Source organism: Pelophylax lessonae (assembly GCF_965119305.1).
Source record: "Pelophylax lessonae genome assembly, chromosome: 1".
NCBI classification, from domain to species: Eukaryota; Metazoa; Chordata; class Amphibia; order Anura; family Ranidae; genus Pelophylax; species Pelophylax lessonae.
In genome coordinates this window covers 88,116,583-88,143,333 of record NC_138768.1, presented here as the reverse complement: position 1 = coordinate 88,143,333, position 26,751 = coordinate 88,116,583, and the positions used below count along the sequence as shown (strand labels likewise).

The following is a 26,751-nucleotide window of genomic DNA, read 5'->3' as shown; positions in this document are numbered from 1 at the left end:
GAGCTTTCTTTTGGTGGTATTTGATCACCTGTGCGATTTTTACTTTTTGCGCTATAAACAAAAAAAGAGCGTAAATTTTGAAAAAATAACAATATTTTTCACATTTTTTTATATGAAATTCCCCCCCAAAAAATTTAAAAATCAAAATTTTTTTACATTTTTGGCCAATTTTTTTTCTGCTACCTATGTTTGGTAAAAAAAAAAAAATCACAATAAGCGTATTTTGATTGGTTTGCGCAAAAGTTATTGCGTTTACTAACTAAGGGAAAGATTTCTGTCATTTTTGCTGTTTTTTTTTTTTAACGAGTAATGGCGGCGATCTGCGATTTCTTTTGCGGGACTGCGACATTGCGGCGGACAGATCAGACCCTTGACTGACATTTTTTACACTTTTGGGGTTACCAGTGACATTACTGCAGTAATCAGTGCTATATATATGCACTGTTACTGTAAAAATTACACTGGCAGGGAAGGGGTTAACTTTATTGGAGAGGGAGGGGTTAATGTATGCCTGGTGCTTTCTAACGTGTGTGGGGGGAGGTGACTGAGTGACACAGGGACAGATCGCATGTTCAGCTATGCTCAACCCTGCAATCTGTCACTGTCTGTCACTTAGGAGATGTTTACACAAGCGGGCGGATCTCCAGACTCGATTCCCGACGATCGGGAAAGAGCAGCGGCGATCGCTGCTGCTCCTCCCCTGGACTGAACACAGCGGGAGCGAGCCTCCGGCGGCGTGCGAGCCTCCGGCGGCGTGCGAGCGCCGCCGAGAAGGGGAGGAGTCCAGCGACGTAGTACTACGTCGCTGGACGGAATCGAGCCACTTTGCCGCAGTACAGTCAACGTGACTGATCGGCAAGTGGTTAATTATGCTAGTATCTGAGGAGAAGGTGAGCAGAGGGCCCATTGCCTCCCAATGTTTCTCCATGATTCTGGCTCTGCTACCAAAGCATTGTGGGCATGTCACTTCATTAGAGGCTGCACAAAGTTTTTTTTTTTATCAGGCATATTCTGCTTGGTATACCTGTAATGATTTAGATCAGGGGTCATCAAACTTTGTAAACAAAGGGCCAGTTTATTGTCCTTCAGATTTAAGGAGGGCCTGATTGTGGCCAGAAGGAGTGTACATTTTCCTGGCATCAGTGGGAGCAAACTTTGCCACATTTGGTTTTGGGAGGGGGTGAGGGGGGGGGGGATCAAAACCCCATCATTGGTATCATAGGGAGGAATAGTGCCCCATTATTGTTGTCAGTGGGGGAAATGGTGCCCCATTTTTGGTGTAAGATGGCAGAGCAGTGTCTTATATCAGTGGGAGGACTAGTGTTCCAAGGGCTGGATAAAGGCAAGCAAAGGGCCACATTCGGCCCCCAGGACACAGTTTGGAGACTGATCAGCAAAACACAAATCAGAAAACAGAGTCTGCATGGGCTGTGAGTAATATGGCTTTTCTCTCATACATATACAATTACACACTACACACAGCAACATGTTTGGTCTGCTTGTGTGTGGCCCTATACCAATATCCAGTGTATCCTGAAGTCACAGAAATAAACAGAAGTGTTTCAACAGGCACAAAAAAAAAAAAAATTTACACCCAGGTAACACCCTTCGACCCCTTTCTCACGGGTCAGACTCCGCTAGCTTAGCGGGGGATCACTCCGTTGATCCCTGCTGAGCAGATGGATGACAGGTCCACCTCTACTCACTGTGCAGAGACGGACCTGTCAGAGTCCTGCTCTCCTCTATTGGGAGATCAGATGAAAACAGACAACCTGTCCATTTTCATCCGATCCGACCCGATGGATGGATGGGGAAAGTATCACCATCCATCTGTTTTCAGCGGATCTTGTCAGATCAGACGCCAGATCTGATCTGATGTCACCTGACACATGTCCACTGACATCCGCCTCCCCATAAAGGAGAATGGGTGGCCTGATCAGGCCTGCCTGAAAAACGGACCTGATCAGTCTGATTGTGTGAAAGGGGCCCTGATGTGTATATACATGTTACACATTTTTGCCCATTCTATGTACAATCTCCAAAATGTAAGGAACCACCTAAACAAGCATTTTAGTTTGCATCCAGTGAGATCTACAGGAGTTTGGACAATCAGTTTGAAACACGTACGGTGGGCTTTAGACAGGTTAATGCCACCATTTTTATTGGAGTTCAAAAAATTACCTTTGGTAAGCACATGAATCCCGAGTTTAACTTGTGAGAAATTCCCACTTCCTATCTCTCCTCGAAGTCGATAAAGGCCAATTCTTTTGCCAAGAGCGAGCTCTTTGACTGTCTTTTCATCATGTGACATGTCATGTGTCAATTTCCCAAAGGGTGTCAACTTGCGCTGCTTCCCCTCTCCATCCTGCTCATAGCTGTCTGATTTGGTATAGTCTTCCAAGCTGTCCTGCCGGTTCCACCTGGCGTACCTCTGATTCCCTCCTCCATTCACGTACATTGCTGTCATAGTCAACATTTGGGCGTCTTAAGAAAAATTGTCCTCCTAGGGCAAAATTTAAAGCTTAAGGGTCACAGTTCACAGCTGCATGATATCCCAAAAAATGCCAAGACTGGATATTTGTGGCTTCCAGGATTGTCCAGATAGAAGACAATACACTGAAATTTCTTGATAATAAAAAGTTAATTGGTTTAAAATGAGGTAAATGTGCCCTTTAAAACACGGCCACTGACATCCCAAAGCTTCCAAATTCCTATGTGGGAGATACTGCAGCCTCTTTAGTTTCTTGTACCAGTACAGAAGTTTCTGTGTCCTTATTCAGTTTCATCCTTTAGCAGTGATCTGTGTTCTTCTTCACACTTTCCGATATGTTATCTACTTCAGCTTTGGTCTTCCTCAAGATCCACAGATTTGCAGTGGCCGGCTGCTTGGGCTCCAGGGAAATAAGTTACTTTGCAGGTCAGGTGACAGGATTAGGCGTCTGCAATGTCACATTAGCCTCTTTAGTGTAGACAAGACTGCATTAGCCGCTTGAGCCCGCTAAAAAGTTAGCCAGACGTCTAGGTCTGCTGAGGAGAAAACAAGAGAATGTCATTAAGACTTATGAAAATCACTTTCCTCATATGCATGCAAAGAGAGCCATAGAATCAGCTACTTTCTCGGAGTTCAAGGTTTCAGCAAAAGGTGCAAAAATAACACAATTACTAAAATAATTATTATAGCCTTCCATTATCATTACAACACTAGCACAAATGTTGAAGTCCTGTCAACATTTTTTTTTACATTTTGGATAAAGTAAAAAAGGATAAGAACATTTGTTGTCTGTAATCTCCTTGGGGAGATTTCTACTGACTTCCTCTCTTGGCAACAATGTTGTCTTCTGGACAAGAAGTACAGGAAAATCTCGAACAGGAACAGACTGCAATAAAAGCTGATGAGGGTTCTAGCCGTCGGCTGGCCATAGATTGCTTGAATTTCAGCCGTTTCTTGCTGAATCTGCCAAAACTCAAGCAGTGGGTGTCTCTGCCAGCACCACATGACTTGACGGTGCTTGAATTTCAGCCGCTTCCTGCTGAATCTGCCAAAACTCAAGCAGTGGGTGTCTCTGCCAGCACCACATGACTTGACGGTGCTTGAATTTCAGCCGTTTCCTGCTGAATCTGCCAAAACTCAAGCAGTGGGTGGCTCTGCCAGCACCACATGACTTGACGGTGCTTGAATTTCAGCCGCTTCCTGCTGAATCTGCCAAAACTCAAGCAGTGGGTGTCTCTGCCAGCACCACATGACTTGACGGTGCTTGAATTTCAGCCGCTTCCTGCTGAATCTGCCAAAACTCAAGCAGTGGGTGTCTCTGCCAGCACCACATGACTTGACGGTGCTTGAATTTCAGCCGCTTCCTGCTGAATCTGCCAAAACTCAAGCAGTGGGTGTCTCTGCCAGCACCACATGACTTGACGGTGCTTGAATTTCAGCCGTTTCCTGCTGAATCTGCCAAAACTCAAGCAGTGGGTGGCTCTGCCAGCACCACATGACTTGACGGTGCTTGAATTTCAGCCGTTTCCTACTGAATCTGCCAAAACTCAAGCAGTGGGTGGCTCTGCCAGCACCACATGACTTGACGGTGCTTGAATTTCAGCCGCTTCCTGCTGAATCTGCCAAAACTCAAGCAGTGGGTGTCTCTGCCAGCACCACATGACTTGACGGTGCTTGAATTTCAGCCGCTTCCTGCTGAATCTGCCAAAACTCAAGCAGTGGGTGTCTCTGCCAGCACCACATGACTTGACGGTGCTTGAATTTCAGCCGCTTCCTGCTGAATCTGCCAAAACTCAAGCAGTGGGTGTCTCTGCCAGCACCACATGACTTGACGGTGCTTGAATTTCAGCCGTTTCCTGCTGAATCTGCCAAAACTCAAGCAGTGGGTGGCTCTGCCAGCACCACATGACTTGACGGTGCTTGAATTTCAGCTGTTTCCTGCTGAATCTGCCAAAACTCAAGCAGTGGGTGGCTCTGCCAGCACCACATGACTTGACGGTGCTTGAATTTCAGCCGTTTCCTGCTGAATCTGCCAAAACTCAAGCAGTGGGTGTCTCTGCCAGCACCACATGACTTGACGGTGCTTGAATTTCAGCCGCTTCCTGCTGAATCTGCCAAAACTCAAGCAGTGGGTGTCTCTGCCAGCACCACATGACTTGACGGTGCTTGAATTTCAGCCGTTTCCTGCTGAATCTGCCAAAACTCAAGCAGTGGGTGTCTCTGCCAGCACCACATGACTTGACGGTGCTTGAATTTCAGCCGTTTCCTGCTGAATCTGCCAAAACTCAAGCAGTGGGTGGCTCTGCCAGCACCACATGACTTGACGGTGCTTGAATTTCAGCCGTTTCCTGCTGAATCTGCCAAAACTCAAGCAGTGGGTGGCTCTGCCAGCACCACATGACTTGACGGTGCTTGAATTTCAGCCGCTTCCTGCTGAATCTGCCAAAACTCAAGCAGTGGGTGTCTCTGCCAGCACCACATGACTTGACGGTGCTTGAATTTCAGCCGCTTCCTGCTGAATCTGCCAAAACTCAAGCAGTGGGTGTCTCTGCCAGCACCACATGACTTGACGGTGCTTGAATTTCAGCCGCTTCCTGCTGAATCTGCCAAAACTCAAGCAGTGGGTGTCTCTGCCAGCACCACATGACTTGACGGTGCTTGAATTTCAGCCGCTTCCTGCTGAATCTGCCAAAACTCAAGCAGTGGGTGTCTCTGCCAGCACCACATGACTTGACGGTGCTTGAATTTCAGCCGTTTCCTGCTGAATCTGCCAAAACTCAAGCAGTGGGTGGCTCTGCCAGCACCACATGACTTGACAGAATCGATTTAAAAATTGACTAAGCCAGAAAATGTTTGGCTGAACAGATGAGATGCTGTCGGCAGTGCCAATGTATTGAGGCAGCCACGGGTGTCATGACTGCTGAATACAATAGCTAGCGGTCAAAATTCTTTCATTCTGTTAGGGTGGATGAAAGAATCTAGTTATTTTCTCTCATTCAGCCCACATGATCAGTGAGCATGGGGCAGGATGGGACAGAAGTATACAGTGGGATTCAGTGATGATGGATTGGGATAGGACAACAGAAAGCATTGAGAATCAATGATGGCAAGAGAGTAGGAAGGGATTGCAGAAGGTAGTGGGATTCAGTAATGGTGGACCAGGGCAGCAGTAAAGAGTGGGGCTCAGTATTGTTGTATAGGGGAGGGATAGCAGGTGGCAGTGGGTTCCAGTGATGGAATGGGATAGGGCAGCAAGAGGTAGCAGGTTCAGTGATGGTAGGGAAGGATGGGACAACAATTAGAAGAAGGCTTCGGTGATGGTGGAGTGGCATGAGACAGCAGCAGCAAGGGAGGGTCAGTAATAGTCAACTGGATTAGGAAAGCAAAAGGCAGCAGGGACAACCAGGACAGAGCAGGAGAATGAGCAAAGTCCAGAAACTGTGAGAGCAGGTACAGGATCAGACCAATACAGGGATTGCAGTACAGGATCAGAGAAAACAAACAGGATTTACCCATAGTTATTTATTACAGATACTTATATAGCACTGTCCATATACACAGAGCTTTACATATATGTATATATATTGTACATTCAGTTGCTGCCCTACGTGAGCTTACAATCTAAGGTCTCTAACTCACATTCATACTAGGGCCAATTTAGACAGGAGCCTATTCATCTACCAGCATGTCTTTGCAGTGTATGAGGAAACCCACACAGGTACAGGGAGAACATGCAAACTCCAAGCAGTTAGGGCTGTGGTTGGGATTCAAACGGGCAACCCTAGTGCTGCTAGGTGGAAATGGTAACCACTTAGCCACTGTGCTGCCCAAACGTTATCGCCAGTGAATAGTGAATGTCTCTTACCAATGTGCAGCTACCAGGAGCGTATGCTCTTCACCAGATCAATACTAAAATGTGTGATCGCGCTGCCTCTAAATCAAGGTAAAAATAATAACTAGAAAGTGACAAAAAAAAAAAAAAATATGAATAGAGACAGGCAAGTGTTTCATTTATATATATATAAAGGCCAATGCAATGAATATTAAAGCTTCTTATAGTTTGTGCAATGAAAAAAGTGTTGATTTTTTCACCAAGGTCATTCAACATTTGGAGTGACCTTGTGTGGTAGGAAGTTCCTAGTATGTAGGAGTTAGAATTTTGTAGGTGGGCAACCATAGACAGCATTTGAGTAAGCATTCAACTCACTCCTCTCTCCCACGTGTCAATGTTGGTACTATGTGATTGGCTGCTCAAGAACCCTGCATGTTCCTTTGGAAGTGTAGTCTTCATACCTTTGTAAGCTCACAACTTGAAGCCAACACCGACTGTCTTTACTCCCAGAAGCCAAATACAGAGCTAGAGAAGTGAATGGAAGATAAGTAGTAAGTAGTTGGTAGGGCCACAATTAAAATTAATCTTTTGATTTGCCCTACATGGGAAAAGCACATGCTCACTTTAAATTTAAATATCTTCTTATGAGAACTTTTTGAGAAATAAAATTCAAGCAAAGAAGGACTGGCAAGGTGGAAAATACCCCCACCCCCTTCTTCCCAGCTAGTTCTGATTTTTATTATTGAGTGTCAGTAGTGATAAGTTGATGCAGCCTGATAACTAGGAGTAGGCTACAAATAAAAATTCTCAATATCCCTCTGATATGCTATTAGCTGTTTATTACTGTACCATCACCGTACAATCCACATTACACTGGGAAGTCTATCAAGACTTGCAGAACCTCCAAAGTTCTTATATTTACAAACTAGTACTATTCAGAGGTTAAATGACATTTCACATCCACCTTGAATATAGAGGAAAGGTTATTCCAAGCCATCTCTGAAACTGACAATACAGTGAGAAAGTGAACTTAGACAGTAGGGGTTACCAGTGTCAGATTCTTCACTAAGAGACAACAAATGAAACAGCAGAACCAAAGAGCTTGAAGTTGCATGGGAACCGAGAAGCTCCATGCATTCATTATTATGTATATGTCAGTGCAGGCTGCTTCCATTCCCAGTGCCCCACTGTCACTGACATAGAGAAAATGAGGCCTCAACAAGAGAATTTAATGTGACGAAGAGAAAGAAATACCCTGAAGCTGTTTTTCATCATCAGAATTCTTCAAACATTGTATGACACAAAGGAAGAGCAGAGAATGAAAACCATTATGGTTTTCAGCCATAAACAAGTACTAGCACTGTCCTTGTAGAGAATTTGACCTTTCTGCATTTCTTCTGATTATAAAAGAAGATTTTTATTTTTTACAAACAAAAAAGACAAACACAATGGACTGGGCCCTCTGCCTGCTAAAGAATTAGTGAGAGAGCTAAAGAAGTAAAGGAAACATCTACAGAAAGACATTCAGAATGTAGGCTGCTGTTGACCCTCCTCTTAAAGAAAATGTCCCTGACTTCAATACTTTTTGAGTCACTGACCCTGAGCAAGCATTCAGTAAAGTAAGTGAAATCAGAAGACCTGATCTGCAAATTTCAATACGGGTTTTAACAAAAAGCCCATCCAGGATTTCCCTGATTTGGGTGGAGTGCAGGCAATGAACATAGTTACATAGTAGGTGAGGTTGAATAAAGACAATAGTCCATCCAGTTTAACCTGTGTAGGCGCGCATGGCCGTAATCATCTCTCATACCCCTTAATGTTCTGATCCTTGAGATGTACGTCCAAGAGTCTTTTGAAAGCCACCATACTTCCCGCAGAAACAATCTCTTGTGGTAGAGAATTCCACAATCTTGTACCCCCAACAGTAAATAAACCCCTGCGTTGCCTGAGGTTAAAACGCTTCTCCTCTAATCGCATTGTATGTCCTCGAGTCCTCATGCAATCCTTTCGACTGAACAGCTTTTTTTCTATGCTGAGATCACCATTGAAGTATTTATAAATCGCTATCATTTCCCCTCTCAGGCGTCTCTTCTCCAGGGAGAATAAATTAAGCGATTGCAGACGCTCTTCATAATTAGGGTCCTCAAATCCCCTAATTAGTTTAGTTGCCCTTCTCTGGACTCTCTCCAGCTCCAACACATCCCTCCTGAGGACTGGCGACCAGAACTGGACAGAATACTCCAGATGCGGTCGGACCAGAGTTTTATAAAGTGGAAGGATTATAGTTTTATCTCTGGAATACATCCCTTTCTTTATGCATGCTAATATTCTGCCGGCTTTGGCAGCTGTCGCTTGACATTGCATGCTATTGCTTAGTCTATCCTCTACCAAGACTCCCAGATCTTTCTCCATTTTTGATTCCCCCAAAGGTTCCCCCCCAAAGTGTATTGTGCTTTTATGTTTTTAGTCCCCAAGTGCAAAACCTTACACTTCTCCACATTAAACCTCATTTGCCATGTCGTTGCCCACTCTGTTATTTTGTCCAGGTCATTCTGTAGGATATCTGCCTCATGCTGTGCAGTTATTGCCCTGCCCAATTTTGTGTCATCTGCAAAAACTAATGACACAAAATTGGGCAGGGCAATAACTAGAGAAAGAGCACCTCTTTCTGGATATTCATCTGCCAGCTGGAGACCATACCAGCAGGGATACGAGCCTGAGACTGGGAGTGAGCACAACAGGGGGCATCGTAGCACTGCCCAATTAACATCACCTGCACCAGTGCTGTAGGGAGACTTAAGCATCTACTTACCCTCTGCTTTCCACCGCTCATCACAAGAGGCTTTAAGGGAGAGACCAAGGGGCCCCATGCTACAGTGAGAGGTCCCCCTGCACACTGGGGACTTGTAAGAGGGCTATTTGCCCATTGCTGATACTGCTAGCAGGGACTGAGCCACTGAGAACAGGACACCCAATGTACCCAATCCATACCGCACCTATTCTGCACTTTACGCCACACTTATTGTAAACCTAGGCTGCACCTATACCAACCCTATATCACATTATACCAAACTTTTACCACATCTGAACCAAATCTGTCTTGCACCTGTGCTGAGACTATACTGTACCTGTACCACATGCAGGTTAACTGGGACTGTTGTTAAGTGCACTCTTGAAGGGCAACTACGATAGCAAGCAGAAAAACATCTCAAAGGACAGACTCTCCTGTAATAATTAATCTGCAAGTCCCCTTTGTTCCCCTGCCCCCTTCATTACCATCCTCCTTTTCTTTTAGACAGTGTATAACCAATCGATCTAGGACTAGCAGCGCCACCATAAATGTGTTCTGGCAGTATAGTTCCAGAACTCAGTAGATTAAACATTACTACTACTCACTGCTGCAATTGAGGTGGCCTTGCTACTGTTTATGCCGATTTCGACACCAAATGTCATCTTATGCCTAGTCCCTACTCTTAATTACTTTGTACTGTATGCTAAATTGTGTTATTACCATTGTTAATCCATCTTATGCTTGGCTAGTTATCAACCATATTGGGCAACAATATATTAAGTTTGCCTTTTCTACTTGGTTTGGTGCCCGTTTTCTTTGATATAGCACTACTATTGGGTACTAAGTATAACTTTTCAGTGAACTCCTGTGATATTGTATGTTTGTACACTAAACCTGGTGTGTCAAGGAGGCTGATGTTCTTGAGAAGGTCGAGGCAAAGAACAGAGGACCCATCCTATCCAGCGGCTCCTATGGTAGGCGCGCTTCACATAACTAATCTGCCATTGAGATTTTCCCGGGAAATGGTGAGTATTCCAACTCTCATGAGAAAACAATCCATTCCAGTGTACCTTGTCCCAAAATTTGGGCTGATCTGTATTCCATAAACAGCTGGATGGAGCGTGACATCCCGGCCTTGGCAGGAAGTAGGTATATAATCTAATGGGGAGGAGGCTTGGAGTATGCAAACCTTTAATGTCAAAAGTTTTTTAAAAAGTATAGCAGTCAAGCTTATAAAGGTATGAGGGTCAGGTGTTCACAAACTGTTTTACCACATGCCATGTATGTCAAATGGTAAAATTCTTCCTTCAACATAGCTGGGGGCCTGCAATACTAAATATCCACCACTGACAATATCCCACTATCATTAATTTCAATGTTTAACCCTTGCTTCAATAAGAAAATCACACCTTGAGTTATGTATTCTAACAACTGCTTCATGTATGTAACTTCATGGTAACTAGATTGTGGCAATTGGGTTACTCATAAGGGTATAAATGCTGGGAATTCACTCTTATTTGATGTGCTGAATATGTTAGTTGAATTAATGGTGCAGGAATAATTACCATGTTCAGTTAAGTTGCATCTGCCAACACTAGATATCCTATGGTCTGGATGACTGAAAATCTTTATACAGTAGTCCTGTCCTAGCTTCTTATACCTTACAGGGACTCCAGTGTGTAGCACAGTAAAGCCTTCTTAGAACAGAAGGTATTTACATGCCTCTTTGCATTGCATAACCTAAAAATAAGAGAGTTATTATCAATTTCAGGACAGTGGGCAAAGCCATGCAAATTATTCTTTGCAGTGAAAACTCAAACTACTGCAGCAAAATCTCAGCACCAGGGACTCCATAAGACAGAACTGACAGCTCATTCAACCCACCAATGTCTACTCCAAACTAAATAATGCATTTTTAACTAAAAGAACTATCCATGTTAGCTATGCTAATCAAACTGTAATTTCTAAAGGGCAGACTTGCAAATAAAAAGAGATTGACTGTGAAGGAGAACACAGGTAGCAATGTTGTAAGGCACTTTCACATGTTGGTTTAAAGCACTTCTGCTGGAAAAATCTTTGTACAAACACAAAATGCAGATTATAGCATGTCATTTAATAAATCTGCATATGAGAAGCACAACATAATAATAATGAACATGTCTTTTGTGTGCAGTCTATTAATTGGATTACCTCTGATCTTAACTGAATATGAATGGACAACATCACAGACATTCATTGCTTATGTAGATCTTGTCCATGGCAACCTAAATACAATAGACCATAATAGAATGTTTACCATTGTAGCGGGGTTAAACATGCCTAAAGACACTGTTTGATATGTGGGAAGGAACTAGGCTCCCTCTAGTGGTAGCTGCATGGAATTTCCCGGGCTGTGACTTCCTTTTCACAAGATGAAGAAACTACATCTCCCAGGCTGCTTTGCAAGATCCAGGAACTAGGCTCCCTCTAGTGGTAGCTGCATGGAATTTCCCGGGCTGTGACTTCCTTTTCACAAGATGAAGAAACTACATCTCCCAGGCTGCTTTGCAAGATCCAGGAACTAGGCTCCCTCTAGTGGTAGCTGCATGGAATTTCCCGGGCTGTGACTTCCTTTTCACAAGATGAAGAAACTACATCTCCCAGGCTGCTTTGCAAGATCCAGGGTGCACGGCTGCACCGCACGGCACTATGGGGGAGGTTATTTAAAGGAAGAGAGAAGCGCGCAAAGGGGGGGGCCTTTCTGTGCTGGACTCTGAGGAACCAGCGAGCGAGAGTGAAGGACTGACACTGGATATTGGGCCAGAGCCTTTTAGCCTGGAGGGACGACGTGGAACCGTCCCATCTCAAGCACGAGGCACATTCCTGGAGGTCATACTGCTGTTTGCCGAGACCGGAAGTCATCCGCCAGAAGGACCCCGCGCGGCTGGCATATAGCCAAAGGACTGAGACCGCAGTGGAAGCGCGCGAAGGAGAAACTTCTGTTGGTGAGAGGGCACATGCCCAATAACTGACTTTATCTGCTGAAGAGACAGTTTTATCTACAGATAGCGGTAGCGCAGCAGGAGGTGATAAAACCCCGGGGTTTATCACCATACTCTCTCAGGAGACTCATAGACAAACAATAAGGTCTGAAAAGGAGTCGCCAGAGGCTTATCTCTCTCGCAGAAGTTATTGCTCAGTTACGCAGACACCCTGCGGTGACAACTAACAGCTCGTTGTTTTTTCTCTCTTGATCTTTATTCCTAATCTGGATTACAAATGAGCTCTATTCAATAACCTTGCTAGCGAAGATCAACAAGAAAGAAGAGAACTCTGGGGGAGGGACTCAGATAGGCCCACCTACCTGGTACTGTGTCTAGCCTTAATGCAGGAGGAGTGTGGGGGCATTCTTTTACCTTTTTAAAGCTGTTTTAAATAACCTTTTATGGACTTGTATTGTATTGTATTGTATCTCCCCTATTCAATTTGATACATAGTAAACTAAGTTTGGTTAATTACAATCTTGTGCGTTGTTCCATTGTGTCACCCAGAAGGACTACTATTCAAGAAGGTAACAAGGTATTGTTGCATAGTGAAGTATTGTATTCCAACCTGTGTATCTATTTGATAGTCCAGTCCTATTCTGGGTCAGTTGTGCCTGAGGAGGGATCGAGCCAATTTGATTGGGTTGTTAGGCAGGGTGTAGACCCAATAATATAATCAGCAGCTCCTGCGGGGGTGGTGCTACACGTGGGGGCTCGTCCGGGATTTCTACAGTCCTGCAACACAACCCTCTCAGCCCCAGAATCCCCTCCCACGCAGAAATGGATCCTGTCGCTGCTGCTGAGTGGTGCAAGGAAGAGAATGTCATAGTGGAAAATGGCCTGGTGGTTGAAATCAAGGGAGAAGCCTGGACTGAAGAAAAGCTCCTCCCTGTTTTAAGGGCACTATCCACAGACAGGAAATTCTGGGTGATTGACATAAAAACTGACACCACTGCCCCACACACGTATGCACTGTGTGAGTGGAGGAAAGGGGTCCCTGATTATTTCAATGGAAACAGTGTAAAAACTATTGACCAAACAGAACTTTTCCTGATACATCCAGGAGTTCCTACTGCGGGTCCCTCATCCACCACCCCTGGGGTATCCAGCCAAGAAAAAGGTGTCCAAGAAGGGCATCCTGAGTCATCACCTTTGTCGACTTTTAGCTCAGAACTGTGTGCTGTTCTTGGGGAGATTGTGGCAAAATGTAGCAGGGACTCCTCGAGCTATCTGATGACTGGATATAGGAAGCTCCGGACATTCTCTGGGAAACAGCCTGTGCCTTCAGCAGAAGATGGGTTCGAAGAGTGGCTAGATACCGCCACTCAGGCTTTGGAGGAATGGGAGGTACCAGAACAGCACAAGAAGCAGAGGATCACAGAGAGTTTAAGGGGACCTGCATTAGAGGCTGTACGTAATCTAAAGCTTAGCAAGAAGAACTGCACTGCACAGGATTATTTGGACATTCTGCAAGATGTGTTTGGTCGGACGGAGAACGCGGCTGAACTTCTCTACCAGTTGGACCACTGTTATCAAGAAGAGGGGGAGAAGTTGTCCGAATTCATTAAACGTCTGGATAGGATTATCCACCAGATTCTGTTAAAGAAAGGAATAGACCACCGGAAAATAGATGAGACTCGTGCACGACAGGTTCTGAAAGGGGCTCAACCTTTAGATCCCATTGCCATACTGTTACGAACTCGTCGAGATGGCGGCATTCTAGAATACCCCGATCTGATTCGAATGGTCAGAGAGGAAGAGGTTATGTTGGACAACAAGAAGAAAAGTCGGCAGTTTGACTCAACTGCCCGGGTTGGAGTGATAAGTGTGGAAGAGGGTGACTCTCAAGTTGAACTCCTAAAGACCCAAGTGTCTCAGTTGATAGAAATGGTGTCCATCCTGACTGGTCAAGTATCCACTCTACCCAAGGGGAGTATATCGGAGAGGCCAGATGAACCTGTTAGTCTCAGCACAGATCCAGAGCCACGGCCTGCAAGATTGTTAACTTGTTTCAACTGCGGGGGAGTTGGGCATGTTAGAAGGGTATGTCCCAGCTCAGGAAATGCTGCCGCGAAACCTCGCGAGCCAGCGGGAAACTTCAGAGGACACCGGTGAAGGAGTCAACCGGGTGTCCGCCAGTCTTAAGGGACTCCAGAAGTGGTGCAGGATCAGGGAAACTGAGTCAGGGGGTCAGACCCAAATATAATACCCCCAGTTCTAGACTCCGGGTTACTGAGGGAAGGAAAGTCAATGCACGCCGGGTTCAGCGGGGGCCCAGATCAAGGAAGAAAAAGGAGAAGAGGGCCAGGGTACAGAGAACTGAATCAGACAACCAGGCTACATCAAGAGAATTCCCAACTAACTTGGTCGGGCCCTCCCCAGTGGTCTCGGTTCAGGTGGAAGGAATTTACACAAGAGCCCTCCTTGACACAGGGGCCCAGGTGACTCTTTTGTATAGAGACTTCTATGATAAATATCTTACCCATCTACCTTTGCAGAAGTTGGAAGATCTGGAGATATGGGGTATTGGGACCCAAAGTTTTCCCTATGACGGGTATCTGCCAATCAAGTTGACCTTTGATCCATCAGTGGCTGGTGAAGCGGAAACCTTCGACACCTTAGCGGTGGTCTGTCCTCGTCCACCAGGGGCCAACAAAAGCTCTCTCATCGTAGGAACAAACACTGACCTGGTAAGGCGCCTTCTGATACAACTGGTCCAGGGACAAGATGCTCAGGCGCCAAGGATCCATCCCATGCTACGGCAGGCCTACCAACGATTAGTGTTGGAGCAAGAGACCCCCGCAGAAGGAGTTGGACGACTCTGGAAGCTGGATAGAGCAGAAAAGGTCTTACAGCCAGGAGAGGTGGCCTGTTTTAAGGCTTCTGTTAAACTCACATGGCAACAGCCGGGTCCCTTCATTATCTTTGAATCAGGTCAAAAGGAGAGACAGAGAGGGATAGAAGTGATCCCTGAGGTGATCCCTTTGAAGGTGTTACAGGAAAACCGTGGAAGGGTTTTAGTGAGTGTCAGAAACACCTCTATTACACCAGTGAAGGTACCGGCCAGAGTGCTCCTGGGCCAAGTCAACCCGGCTACCCCAGTTGCCCCCATTGATTTCAAAGAAAAGGAACAGGGTGAAGCGGTTATAGAGGAGCTTTGCTCTGGAAACGCTGCCCTCCCGCCGGAATGGGTGAAGAGGGCCAAGGCACAACTTGCTCGATGTAGGGAAATATTCTCTAAGGACGAGTTTGACGTGGGATGTGCCAGGAGCGCTACTCATAAGATCCGCCTGAGTGAGGACAAGCCTTTCAGGGAGAGAGTCCGGCGAGTCCCCTTAGGTGACTTAGAAGATCTACGTCAACAGCTGGCAGAGCTCAAAAAGATCGGGATTATCCGAGAATCCAGGAGCCCGTATGCTTCCCCGATAGTGGTAGTCCGGAAGAAAAATGGATCTTTGAGGCTTTGTATCGACTACCGAACGCTGAACAGAAGAACCATCCCAGACCAGTATACCACTCCTCGAATCGAAGATGCCCTACAGAGTCTGTCAGGGGCGAAGTGGTTCAGTGTGATGGACTTAAAGAGTGGGTATTATCAGATCCCCATGCACCCTGAAGATCGGGAGAAAACAGCCTTCATCACCCCTGTGGGGTTCTTTGAGTTCAATCGCATGCCTCAGGGGTTGTCCGGGGCCCCTGCTACCTTCCAAAGGCTGATGGAGAGGACCGTTGGAGATATGAATTTGATAGAGGTACTGGTATACTTGGATGATGTTATCGTGTTTGGCAGAACTTTAGAAGAACATGAGGAGAGGTTGGAAAAGGTCTTGAAGAGGCTACATGAAGAAGGTCTGAAACTTTCTCCTGAGAAGTGCCAATTCTATCAGTCCTCGGTCCATTACCTGGGCCATATCGTGTCTGAAGAAGGGGTGGCCACTGACCCGGACAAGCTGGATGCTGTTGCTTCCTGGCCGAGACCCACAAATGTGACCGAACTCCGGTCATTCTTGGGCTTTTGCTCCTATTACAGGAGGTTTGTGGAGGGGTTCGCCCAGATTGCCCGACCCCTAAATGAGCTCCTGAAGAATGAAGAAGATGATGTCCCTGAGTTGGTAAAGCCGGCGAAGTCCACCATAGGCCCCCGGAAGGCTAAGGAATCTATCCAGGATCAGTGGACCCCGGAATGCGAAGGGGCCTTTGTCCAGCTGAAGGAAACCCTAACCACTGCCCCTGTGTTGGCCTATGCGGACCCCACAAAACCATATGAACTGCATGTTGATGCCAGCCGAGATGGGCTGGGGGGGGTACTTTATCAGGAGCATGAGGGTCATCTGCGACCTGTTGCCTATGTGAGCAGAAGCCTACTGCCTGCTGAAAGGAATTATCCTACTCACAAACTTGAATTCTTGGCCTTGAAGTGGGCAGTGGTTGACAAATTGAAAGACTACCTGCACGGAGCTGAATTCATTGTCAAGACAGATAATAATCCCCTCACCTATCTGTTGACTACGGCCAAGCTGGATGCAACAGGACATCGATGGTTGGCTGCCCTCTCTAGCTTCAATTTTAGCCTGAAGTATCGGCCAGGAATCGGAAATAGGGATGCAGATGCCCTATCCAGAAGGTTGCATGTTCCACAGGAACCTGCGGAAGAATGGACTCATTTGGCTCCAGAAGGGGTGCGTGCCCTATATCAGGGAACTGAATTTCGATCCCGAGGAGGGTCAAGAGCAGAAGAGATTGGGGTTTCGGCTATCGGAGTACCCAAATGCTACTGCCAGGTGACCCAAGTTGAAGGGGAGGGTTTGCCCCGGCTGTCCAAAAGGGACTTGCGGAAGGAGCAGTTGGAAGACCCTTTGGGAAAACTTCTCTTGGAAGCCCTGGAGATCCAGAGCCCTGAGTTGCTTCTAACTGACTCCCCTCAGGGGGCCCGTCTGTTGCATAGAGAGTGGACCCGGTTACAGATCAGAGAAGGAGTGGCCTACCGGAGAGGTCCATCTGAAGATCTGGAGGAGAAGTGGCAACTGTTCTTACCAGCTAAATACAGAGAGGGAGTTCTGGCCGCTCTTCATGATAATCATGGCCATCTGGGGCCCGAAAGAACCTTTCAGCTTGTCAGGGACAGGTTCTACTGGCCTTGTATGAGGGCCGAAGTTGAAGGATACTGTCATTCTTGTGTCCGGTGTATACAGAGGAAGACTCTGCCACGTCAAGCAGCCCCAATGGGCCATCTACAAAGTCAGGGACCCATGGAGCTGGTGTGCATTGATTTCCTTTGCTTAGAGCCTGATCTGAGTGGCCAGGGGAATGTCCTTGTGGTAACAGACCATTTTACCAGATATGCTCAAGCATTCCCAACAAGGGATCAGAAGGCCTCAACGGTAGCCAAAGTTCTTGTAGAGAAGTTCTTTGTACATTATGGGTTACCACAACGCCTCCATTCTGATCAGGGAAGGGACTTTGAAAGCAGACTGATCAAGAGACTGTTAGATATGTTAGGCATTCAAAAGACTAGAACCACTCCCTACCATCCACAGGGGGATGCCCAGCCTGAACGATTTAACAGGACTCTTTTGGATATGTTGGGGACTTTGAGCTCAGAGAAGAAACAGCATTGGGGCAAGCACGTAGCTGCCATTGTGCATGCCTACAACAGCACTGTCAGTGATGCTACTGGATATTCCCCTTATCGGCTGATGTTTGGAAGGGAGGCTCGGTTGCCAGTGGATTTGGCCTTTGGCATTTCGCTTGATCATACCTCTTCAGCATCGCATAGAGGATATGTGGACCGACTGCGGAAGAGTCTGAAAGCGGCCTATGACAAGGCTCAGGCCACATCTGATCAACGTGGACTGCGGAATAAAAAAAATTTCGACCTAAAAGTTCGGATCCATGACCTGCAACCAGGGGACAGGGTTTTGTTGAGAAACTTGGGTGTCCCGGGAAAACACAAGTTGGCAGACCGCTGGAAGTCCCAACCTTATGTTATCTGCAAGCAACTGCCAAACCTTCCTGTGTACCAAATTCGGCCTGAAGGAAGTGTGGGTCCATTGAAGGCTTGGCATCGGAACCATTTGCTGCCTCTCTCTGAAGCGGTTCGTATGCCCCCTGTGGAAGACTTGTCAGAGGCCCCTTCGACTTCTCGCCGGTCCAGACCAGTTACCAGATCTCAGACGACGCTCCCAGATGAGGGAGAGGGAAGTTCTCCATCTGAAGATTTGGAAGATGAAGAGGAGGTACCCGACTGGTTGTGGTCATCTCAGTTGCCAGAACCCACACCTGTCTCCCTGTCTTCATCTGACTTGGCTGATAGAGGAGCCCTTCGGGCAGAAGCCCCTGAATTCATACCCTTTCATATGCTTCCAGAAGAAGCAGCTGAGGATGAAGATCCTGAGGAGGAGGTTGCACCCTTCTCTGAAGAAGAACTGACCTCTCTTGAACCATCAGGTTCCTCTGTGTTGGAACATGAGGAGGGGGACATTGAAGAATCCTCAGAAGTGCCTGATCCTAGCACCTCTGAGAGCATGCCTCCACGGGAACAGAGGGAAAGGAGAGTCATTCACCCACCTAAGAGACTGACCTATGATCAATTGGGTGAATGTTCGGAAGAAGCTGTTTTTACCTCCAAAAGATCTCCTGACCAGCCTAGTTCCTCCACTGTAGATTTGGTGGGGGGACAACCCTAGCTCACCCCCAGGCACAACTGTACAAGCCACCCAAGTTTTGGGGGGTCTGTGAGAGATCATGAGAACAAAGTATTGAAGTAGAAAACGTTTGCATTTAAGTTTGTACATAAGGATATTGGGTTTGGCCATTATAATAAGCACAGTTTTTGATGTTCACAATTTGGTTTACTTTGTGAGTTAATGTTTGCGCACATTTTGTTGCTCTGACCTCACTATATGTTTTTTTCTCTTTCTCACCTTTTGATGTTTTTTTTTCAACACAAACTTTAAGATGTAAGTGTTTAAGAAATTGCAAAGGCACATGTGCTTTTTAAAGGAGCACTATATAAAAGCACTAGAAATCAGCACTATATTAACACTGTAGAAATCACTTATTTGTTTATTAATTGCACTTTATCGTTTTACTGTTGCACTGCTATTAGAATACAAAGTTGGATGTATTCAGATTGACTTATTTCAGCAAAATGTTAATGTTTTTGTTGTATAATGCCAACCTATGCACTAGGGTACATACTGTTGACCTCTTTGGGGACCAAAGTTTCTCAAGTGGGGGGAGTGTGTAGCGGGGTTAAACATGCCTAAAGACACTGTTTGATATGTGGGAAGGAACTAGGCTCCCTCTAGTGGTAGCTGCATGGAATTTCCCGGGCTGTGACTTCCTTTTCACAAGATGAAGAAACTACATCTCCCAGGCTGCTTTGCAAGATCCAGGAACTAGGCTCCCTCTAGTGGTAGCTGCATGGAATTTCCCGGGCTGTGACTTCCTTTTCACAAGATGAAGAAACTACATCTCCCAGGCTGCTTTGCAAGATCCAGGAACTAGGCTCCCTCTAGTGGTAGCTGCATGGAATTTCCCGGGCTGTGACTTCCTTTTCACAAGATGAAGAAACTACATCTCCCAGGCTGCTTTGCAAGATCCAGGGTGCACGGCTGCACCGCACGGCACTATGGGGGAGGTTATTTAAAGGAAGAGAGAAGCGCGCAAAGGGGGGGGGCCTTTCTGTGCTGGACTCTGAGGAACCAGCGAGCGAGAGTGAAGGACTGACACTGGATATTGGGCCAGAGCCTTTTAGCCTGGAGGGACGACGTGGAACCGTCCCATCTCAAGCACGAGGCACATTCCTGGAGGTCATACTGCTGTTTGCCGAGACCGGAAGTCATCCGCCAGAAGGACCCCGCGCGGCTGGCATATAGCCAAAGGACTGAGACCGCAGTGGAAGCGCGCGAAGGAGAAACTTCTGTTGGTGAGAGGGCACATGCCCAATAACTGACTTTATCTGCTGAAGAGACAGTTTTATCTACAGATAGCGGTAGCGCAGCAGGAGGTGATAAAACCCCGGGGTTTATCACCATACTCTCTCAGGAGACTCATAGACAAACAATAAGGTCTGAAAAGGAGTCGCCAGAGGCTTATCTCTCTCGCAGAAGTTATTGCTCAGTTACGCAGACACCCTGCGGTGACAACTAACAGCTCGTTGTTTTTTCTCTCTTGATCTTTATTCCTAATCTGGATTACAAATGAGCTCTATTCAATAACCTTGCTAGCGAAGATCAACAAGAAAGAAGAGAACTCTGGGGGAGGGACTCAGATAGGCCCACCTACCTGGTACTGTGTCTAGCCTTAATGCAGGAGGAGTGTGGGGGCATTCTTTTACCTTTTTAAAGCTGTTTTAAATAACCTTTTATGGACTTGTATTGTATTGTATTGTATCTCCCCTATTCAATTTGATACATAGTAAACTAAGTTTGGTTAATTACAATCTTGTGCGTTGTTCCATTGTGTCACCCAGAAGGACTACTATTCAAGAAGGTAACAAGGTATTGTTGCATAGTGAAGTATTGTATTCCAACCTGTGTATCTATTTGATAGTCCAGTCCTATTCTGGGTCAGTTGTGCCTGAGGAGGGATCGAGCCAATTTGATTGGGTTGTTAGGCAGGGTGTAGACCCAATAATATAATCAGCAGCTCCTGCGGGGGTGGTGCTACACCATCATGTACAATGAACCAAGATGAGTGTATCAAAGTAGTAAATGCCAGTTGGCCACCTGGATAAACATAATACATAACACAAGCCTTGTGCAGTGAAACGTTGGGGAAATAAACATTATCCATCACAACCAAGAAAATGCTTGCTTCCAAAGGTGTTGTGTAGGCAAAATATGATATACTCTTAGAACATTGGTGAAGTATATTTGAAGTATATATTGAAGTATATCCAAAGTCTTTTCTAGAACGATTGTCAGGTTTTTATAGCTGTTTGTTTCACTGTTCAGTGGGTTTACCCCCTCTAACTGAACTGATGACCATGGTCACTGGGACAGAAAGGAATGGGCAATCCAAAAATGTTCAGTTATAACTGGAGCGGGACTAGAGGAGAAACCTTTCAATGGGGACATCCATTCAGGTGACAACTGTCTTTGCTCCCTTGACTTTGGAGAGATTTCCTCTTGCCTCTTGTGGCACTGGGGCGAAAAATAAAAGGAAATATCCACAATCAGACAAAGAAAAAAGTAGGAAAAAGACTTTCCTACTCTTTCCAAAGCAACAGCAAAAAATAAAACTTTAGTTACTGTAAGAAAGAACGTTATTGGCAACTAACTTTTGAAAATACTTGTGCTTATGCTTCATTCCCCCAATGAACTATTTACCAGTCTAAAAGTGACCATGCTAAATTATACAGGGCACTACATAACCTTATTCTGCTCCTACTATAAGCCCTCTCAAGCTGCGAAGTAGGATCAGGGGATGCACCCGTCATAGCTGCAACCAGGCCTCTGCTTCCCGAACAAGGCCCCATACACTCTTCATTATCGACCCTAACTACAAAGCAAATGTGCTTTTATATGATAATCCCCCATTTAAAAACTGGTGATGAATAATCTCACAGAGGGTTTGGCTATTTCCACCCCCTACCTTCGCTCTACTGTTTTGTTTCTTTGTCTTTTACTTTTCATTTTCTTTCTTTATTTTTCTCCTTGCCTTATTCCATACCCATGCCCATGCCTTGGTTACAATGACCCAGATGACATATACTGTTTTTTTTTTTACTACCATGTGGCTGAAGATCAACTTCAACCAAACATGAGAACCATGTTCCTATGTGTGGTTATAAATATTTTGTAGGTTGTTCTTTCTTTAAATGTGGTGTTTTAAAAATCAAGACCAAAAATGGAAATTCTTGATATCCCATTGCTTGTAATGAGTTTGCTCTATATGCTCTGTTTCATAGGCCACTTTCACATCAGGGGACCAATCGGGTCCACCTGTCTGTTTTTCAGACGGACCCGATCTGACCACCCATTGTTCTCTATCTGATCCTGTCTGCTAAAAACAGACGTTAATACATTCCCCATCCGTCAGGATGAAAATCAGATGGAAACAGACATGCAGTCCATTTCCATCCGACCGCCCCATAGAGAACAGCGGATACGGACCTGTCATCCACCTGCTCAGCGGGGGATCTCTCTGCTTAGGATCCGTTTGGACCTAGTGGTGTATGGAACATCTTCCTGTGTCTTTGCAAAATCAATAAACCTTTATTCTTTTAAAAATGGTGATGGGCAGTGCTGAACATTAGAATAATTACCCAGGTGTCCCCTGTTTTTTTCCAGTGATGTAATCTATGACATAATCAAGTGCAGGGGCCAGAACACTGATGATGGGTCATGAATTGGTCTTCCAACATGACAATGACCCAAAACATACCACCAAGGCAACAAAGAAGTGGATCAAGAAGAAGCACATTAGGGTCATGGAGTGGCCTAGTCAGTCTCCAGACCTTAATCCTATTGGAAATGTATGGAGGAAGCTGAAACTTCGAGTTGCCAAGTGCCAGCCAAGAAACCTTAAGGATTTAGAGAAGATCTATAAAATAAGAGTGGACCAAAATCCATCCTGAAATGTGTGCAAACCTGGTCACAAACTACAAGGAATGTCTTACCTCTGCGCTTGCTAACAAGGGATTCTCCACCAAGTACTAAGTCATGTTTTGCTTGGGGATCAAATACCTATTTCACTCACTGAACTAAAAATTAATTAATTTATAGCATTTGTTTTATGTGTTTTGTTATGGATTTGTGGTTGATATTCTGTCTCTATCATTTAAAATACACCTATGATAAAAATTATAGAACCTTAATTTCCTCGTGAGTGGGCAAACTTACAAAATCTGCAGGGGATCAAATACTTATTTCCCCCACTGCATGTAAAACATTAAAAAAGTGTCTCTTCTGTTTAAAAACCAGTAAGTCACTGTCTGACCCTGCTCTGCACAGCCAGAATTGTCCTGTATTCTCGACACTGTGCCGATATTCAGTAGGTCACTAGAGACCAATCAGCTGACTGCCCAACATTTACTGCTGCTGAAGGAGGAGGAAATAATAGGAATGACACAGACTGTGCTGAGGAAGGACAGACTGAGAAAAAAAAAGCAGGAGAGGTGACAGGACAAACTCTGCTGCCAGTGGCACACAAAAGAGTTAAACTTACAAGGGGAGTGTCCTTTTTTATCTCCCTAATATTCTCTCCTTTTGGGTTAGTAGCCTATGAACTTCAGGACTGTATAGCTTCTGTCTGCCTTTCCCTCTAACTGAGCCAAGACATGCAATCATGGCTGGAAATGCACACATTTTAATTACAGAACATGCCTGTTTTTTACGACCAAGGAAAGGGAGAGAGTTTTTATTAAGGAAGTGACTCTACAAAATAATGGCCTCCAGCAAAAAGATACAGGAGCAATGCAGGGGGAAATATACAGAACACATTATTTTAGTAGCATAATTATTATTGTGGAATGTACAGTATGTTATTTTGTTAAAGAATAATAATTATTATCAAACTGTTATGGTTAAAGTTCCTTTTAAACTGCAACATAGGCATGCACACAGGGTGTGCCAGGTGTGCCTAGGCACCCCCTAATCACCCATAGTTGCCAACTGTCTTAAATTACATGCACATTATTGTGACAAATTGCCTTCCCTCACCTCATCCCCCAGCAGTTTTAGGCACTCCTGGCACTCAGGAGGACTGCAGGAACATTCCCAAGATGAACCCTACCTCCTCCTTGCTTTCCCCTAGTACTGCAATTAAGTTTGAGTGGGCAGGATGGGAATATTCCCGGCCTCAGAGATCGCGCCCGGCCCGCCTTCTTCTGGTGGTGTGTCACGTGTGCACTGGGCAGAAGAAGTAAAAGGGAGTGTGTGTGCTAAAATTATATACAGTATATATATACAGTGCCTTGCGAAAGTATTCGGCCCCCTTGAACTTTTCGACCTTTTGCCACATTTCAGGCTTCAAACATAAAGATATAAAACTGTAATTTTTTGTGAAGAATCAACAACAAGTGGGACACAATCATGAAGTGGAATGAAATTTATTGGATATTTCAAACTTTTTTAACAAATAAAAAACTGAAAATTTGGGTGTGCAAAATTATTCAGCCCCTTTACTTTCAGTGCAGCAAACTCTCTCCAGAAGTTCAGTGAGCATCTCTGAATGATCCAATGTTGACCTAAATGACTAATGATGATAAATAGAATCCATCTGTGTGTAATCAAGTCTCTGTATAAATGCACCTGCACTGTGATAGTCTCAGAGGTCCGTTTAAAGTGCAGAGAGCAGCATGAAGAACAAGGAACACACCAGGCAGGTCCGAGATACTGTTGTGGAGAAGTTTAAAGCCGGATTAGGATACAAAAAGATTTCCCAAGCTTTAAACATCCCAAGGAGCACTGTGCAAACGATAATATTGAAATGAAAGGAGTATCAGACCACTGCAAATCTATGAAGACCTGGCCGTCCCTCTAAACTTTCAGCTCATACAAGGAGAAGACTGATCAGAGATGCAGCCAAGAGGCCCATGATCACTCTGGATGAACTGCAGAGATCTACAGCTGAGGTGGGAGACTCTGTCCATAGGACAACAATCAGTCGTATACTGCACAAATCTGGCCTTTATGGAAGAGTGGCAAGAAGAAAGCCATTTCTTAAAGATATCCATAAAAAGTGTTGTTTAAAGTTTGCCACAAGCCACCTGGGAGACACACCAAACATGTGGAAGAAGGTGCTCTGGTCAGATGAAACCAAAATCAAACTTTTTGGCAACAATGCAAAACGTTATGTTTGGCGTAAAAGCAACACAGCTCATCACCCTGAACACACCATCCCCACTGTTAAACATGGTGGTGGCAGCATCATGGTTTGGGCCTGCTTTTCTTCAGCAGGGACAGGAAAGATGGTTAAAATTGATGGGAAGATGGATGGAGCCAAATACAGGACCATTCTGGAAGAAAACCTAATGGAGTCTGCAAAAGACCTGAGACTGGGACAGAGATTTGTCTTCCAACAAGACAATGATCCAAAACATAAAGCAAAATCTACAATGGAATGGTTCACAAATAAACATATCCAGGTGTTAGAATGGCCAAGTCAAAGTCCAGACCTGAAGCCAATCGAGAATCTGTGGAAAGAACTGAAAACTGTTGTTCACAAACGCTCTCCATCCAACCTCACTGAGCTCGAGCTGTTTTGCAAGGAGGAATGGGCAAAAATTTCAGTCTCTCGATGTGCAAAACTGATAGAGACATACCCCAAGCGACTTACAGCTGTAATCACAACTAAAGGTGGCGCTACAAAGTATTAACTTAAGGGGGCTGAATAATTTTGCACACCCAATATTTCAGTTTTTTATTTGTTATAAAAGTTTGAAATATCCAATAAATTTCATTCCACTTCATGATTGTGTCCCACTTGTTGTTGATTCTTCACAAAAAATTACAGTTTTATATCTTTATGTTTGAAATGTGGCAGAAGGTCGAAAAGTTCAAGGGGGCCGAATACTTTCGCAAGGCACTGTATATATATATATATATATATATATATACACACACACACACACACACACACACACACACAGTATCTCACAAAAGAACCCCTCACATTTTTATAAATATTTTGTTATATTTTTTTATGTGACAACACTGAAGAAATTACACTTTGATATAATGTAAAGTAGTGAGTGTACAGCTTGTATAACAGTGTAAATTTGCTGTCCCCTCAAAATAACTCAACACACAGCCATTAATGTCTAAACAGCTGGCAACAACAGTGAGTACACCCCTAAGTGGAAATGTCCAAATTAGGCCCAAATTGTCAATATTTTGTGTGGCCACCATTATTTTCCAGCACTGCATTAACCCTCTTGGGCATGGAGTTCACCAGAGCTTCACAGGCTGCCACTGGAGTTCTTTTCCACTCCTCCATAATGACATCATGGAGCTGGTGGATGTTAGAGACCTTGCGCTCCTCCACCTTCCATTTCAGGATGCCCCACAGATGCTCAACAGGGTTTAGGTCTGGAGACATGCTTGGCCAGTCCATCACCTTTACCCTCAGCTTCTTTAGCAAGGCAGTGGTCAACTTGGAGGTGTGTTTGGGGTTGTTATCATGTTGCAATACTGCCCTGCGGCCCAGTCTCCAAAGGGAGGGGATTATGCGCTGCTTCAGTATGTCACAGTACATGTTAGCATTCATGGTTCCTTCAATGAACTGTAGCTCCCCAGTGCCAGTAGCACTCATGCAGCCCCAGACGATGACACTCCCTCCACCATGCTTGACTGTAGGCAATAGACACTTGTCTTTGTACTCCTCACCAGGTTGCCGCCACACACGCTTGACACCATCTGAACCAAATAAGTTTATCTTGGTCTCATCAGGCTACAGGACATGGTTCTAGTAATCCATGTCCTTAGTCTGCTTGTCTTCTGCAAACTGTTTGTGGACTTTCTTCTGCATTATCTTTAGAAGAGGCTTCCTTCTGGGACTACAGCCATGCAGATAAATATGATGCAATGTGTGGCATGTGGTCTGAGCACTGACAGACAGACCCCCCACCCCTTCAACCTCTGCAGCAATGCTGGCAGCACTCATA

At 45.2% G+C, this 26,751-nt stretch overlaps 1 protein-coding gene across 2 annotated transcripts in view; it reads right to left on the bottom strand.

The window, feature by feature from the left end:
* The window catches only part of NIM1K (NIM1 serine/threonine protein kinase), a 113,735-nt gene that overhangs the window by 8,464 nt on the left and 78,520 nt on the right, over positions 1-26,751 (bottom strand). The window contains exon 2 of one of the 2 annotated variants that reach the window (XM_082244230.1): positions 2,182-3,027. In XM_082244230.1, coding sequence (XP_082100356.1) covers positions 2,182-2,476 — 295 coding nt within the window. In that variant the 5' untranslated portion in view covers positions 2,477-3,027. The remainder of the gene's footprint in view (positions 1-2,181; positions 3,028-26,751) is intronic. The other variant, XM_082244231.1, reaches the window with a different exon arrangement.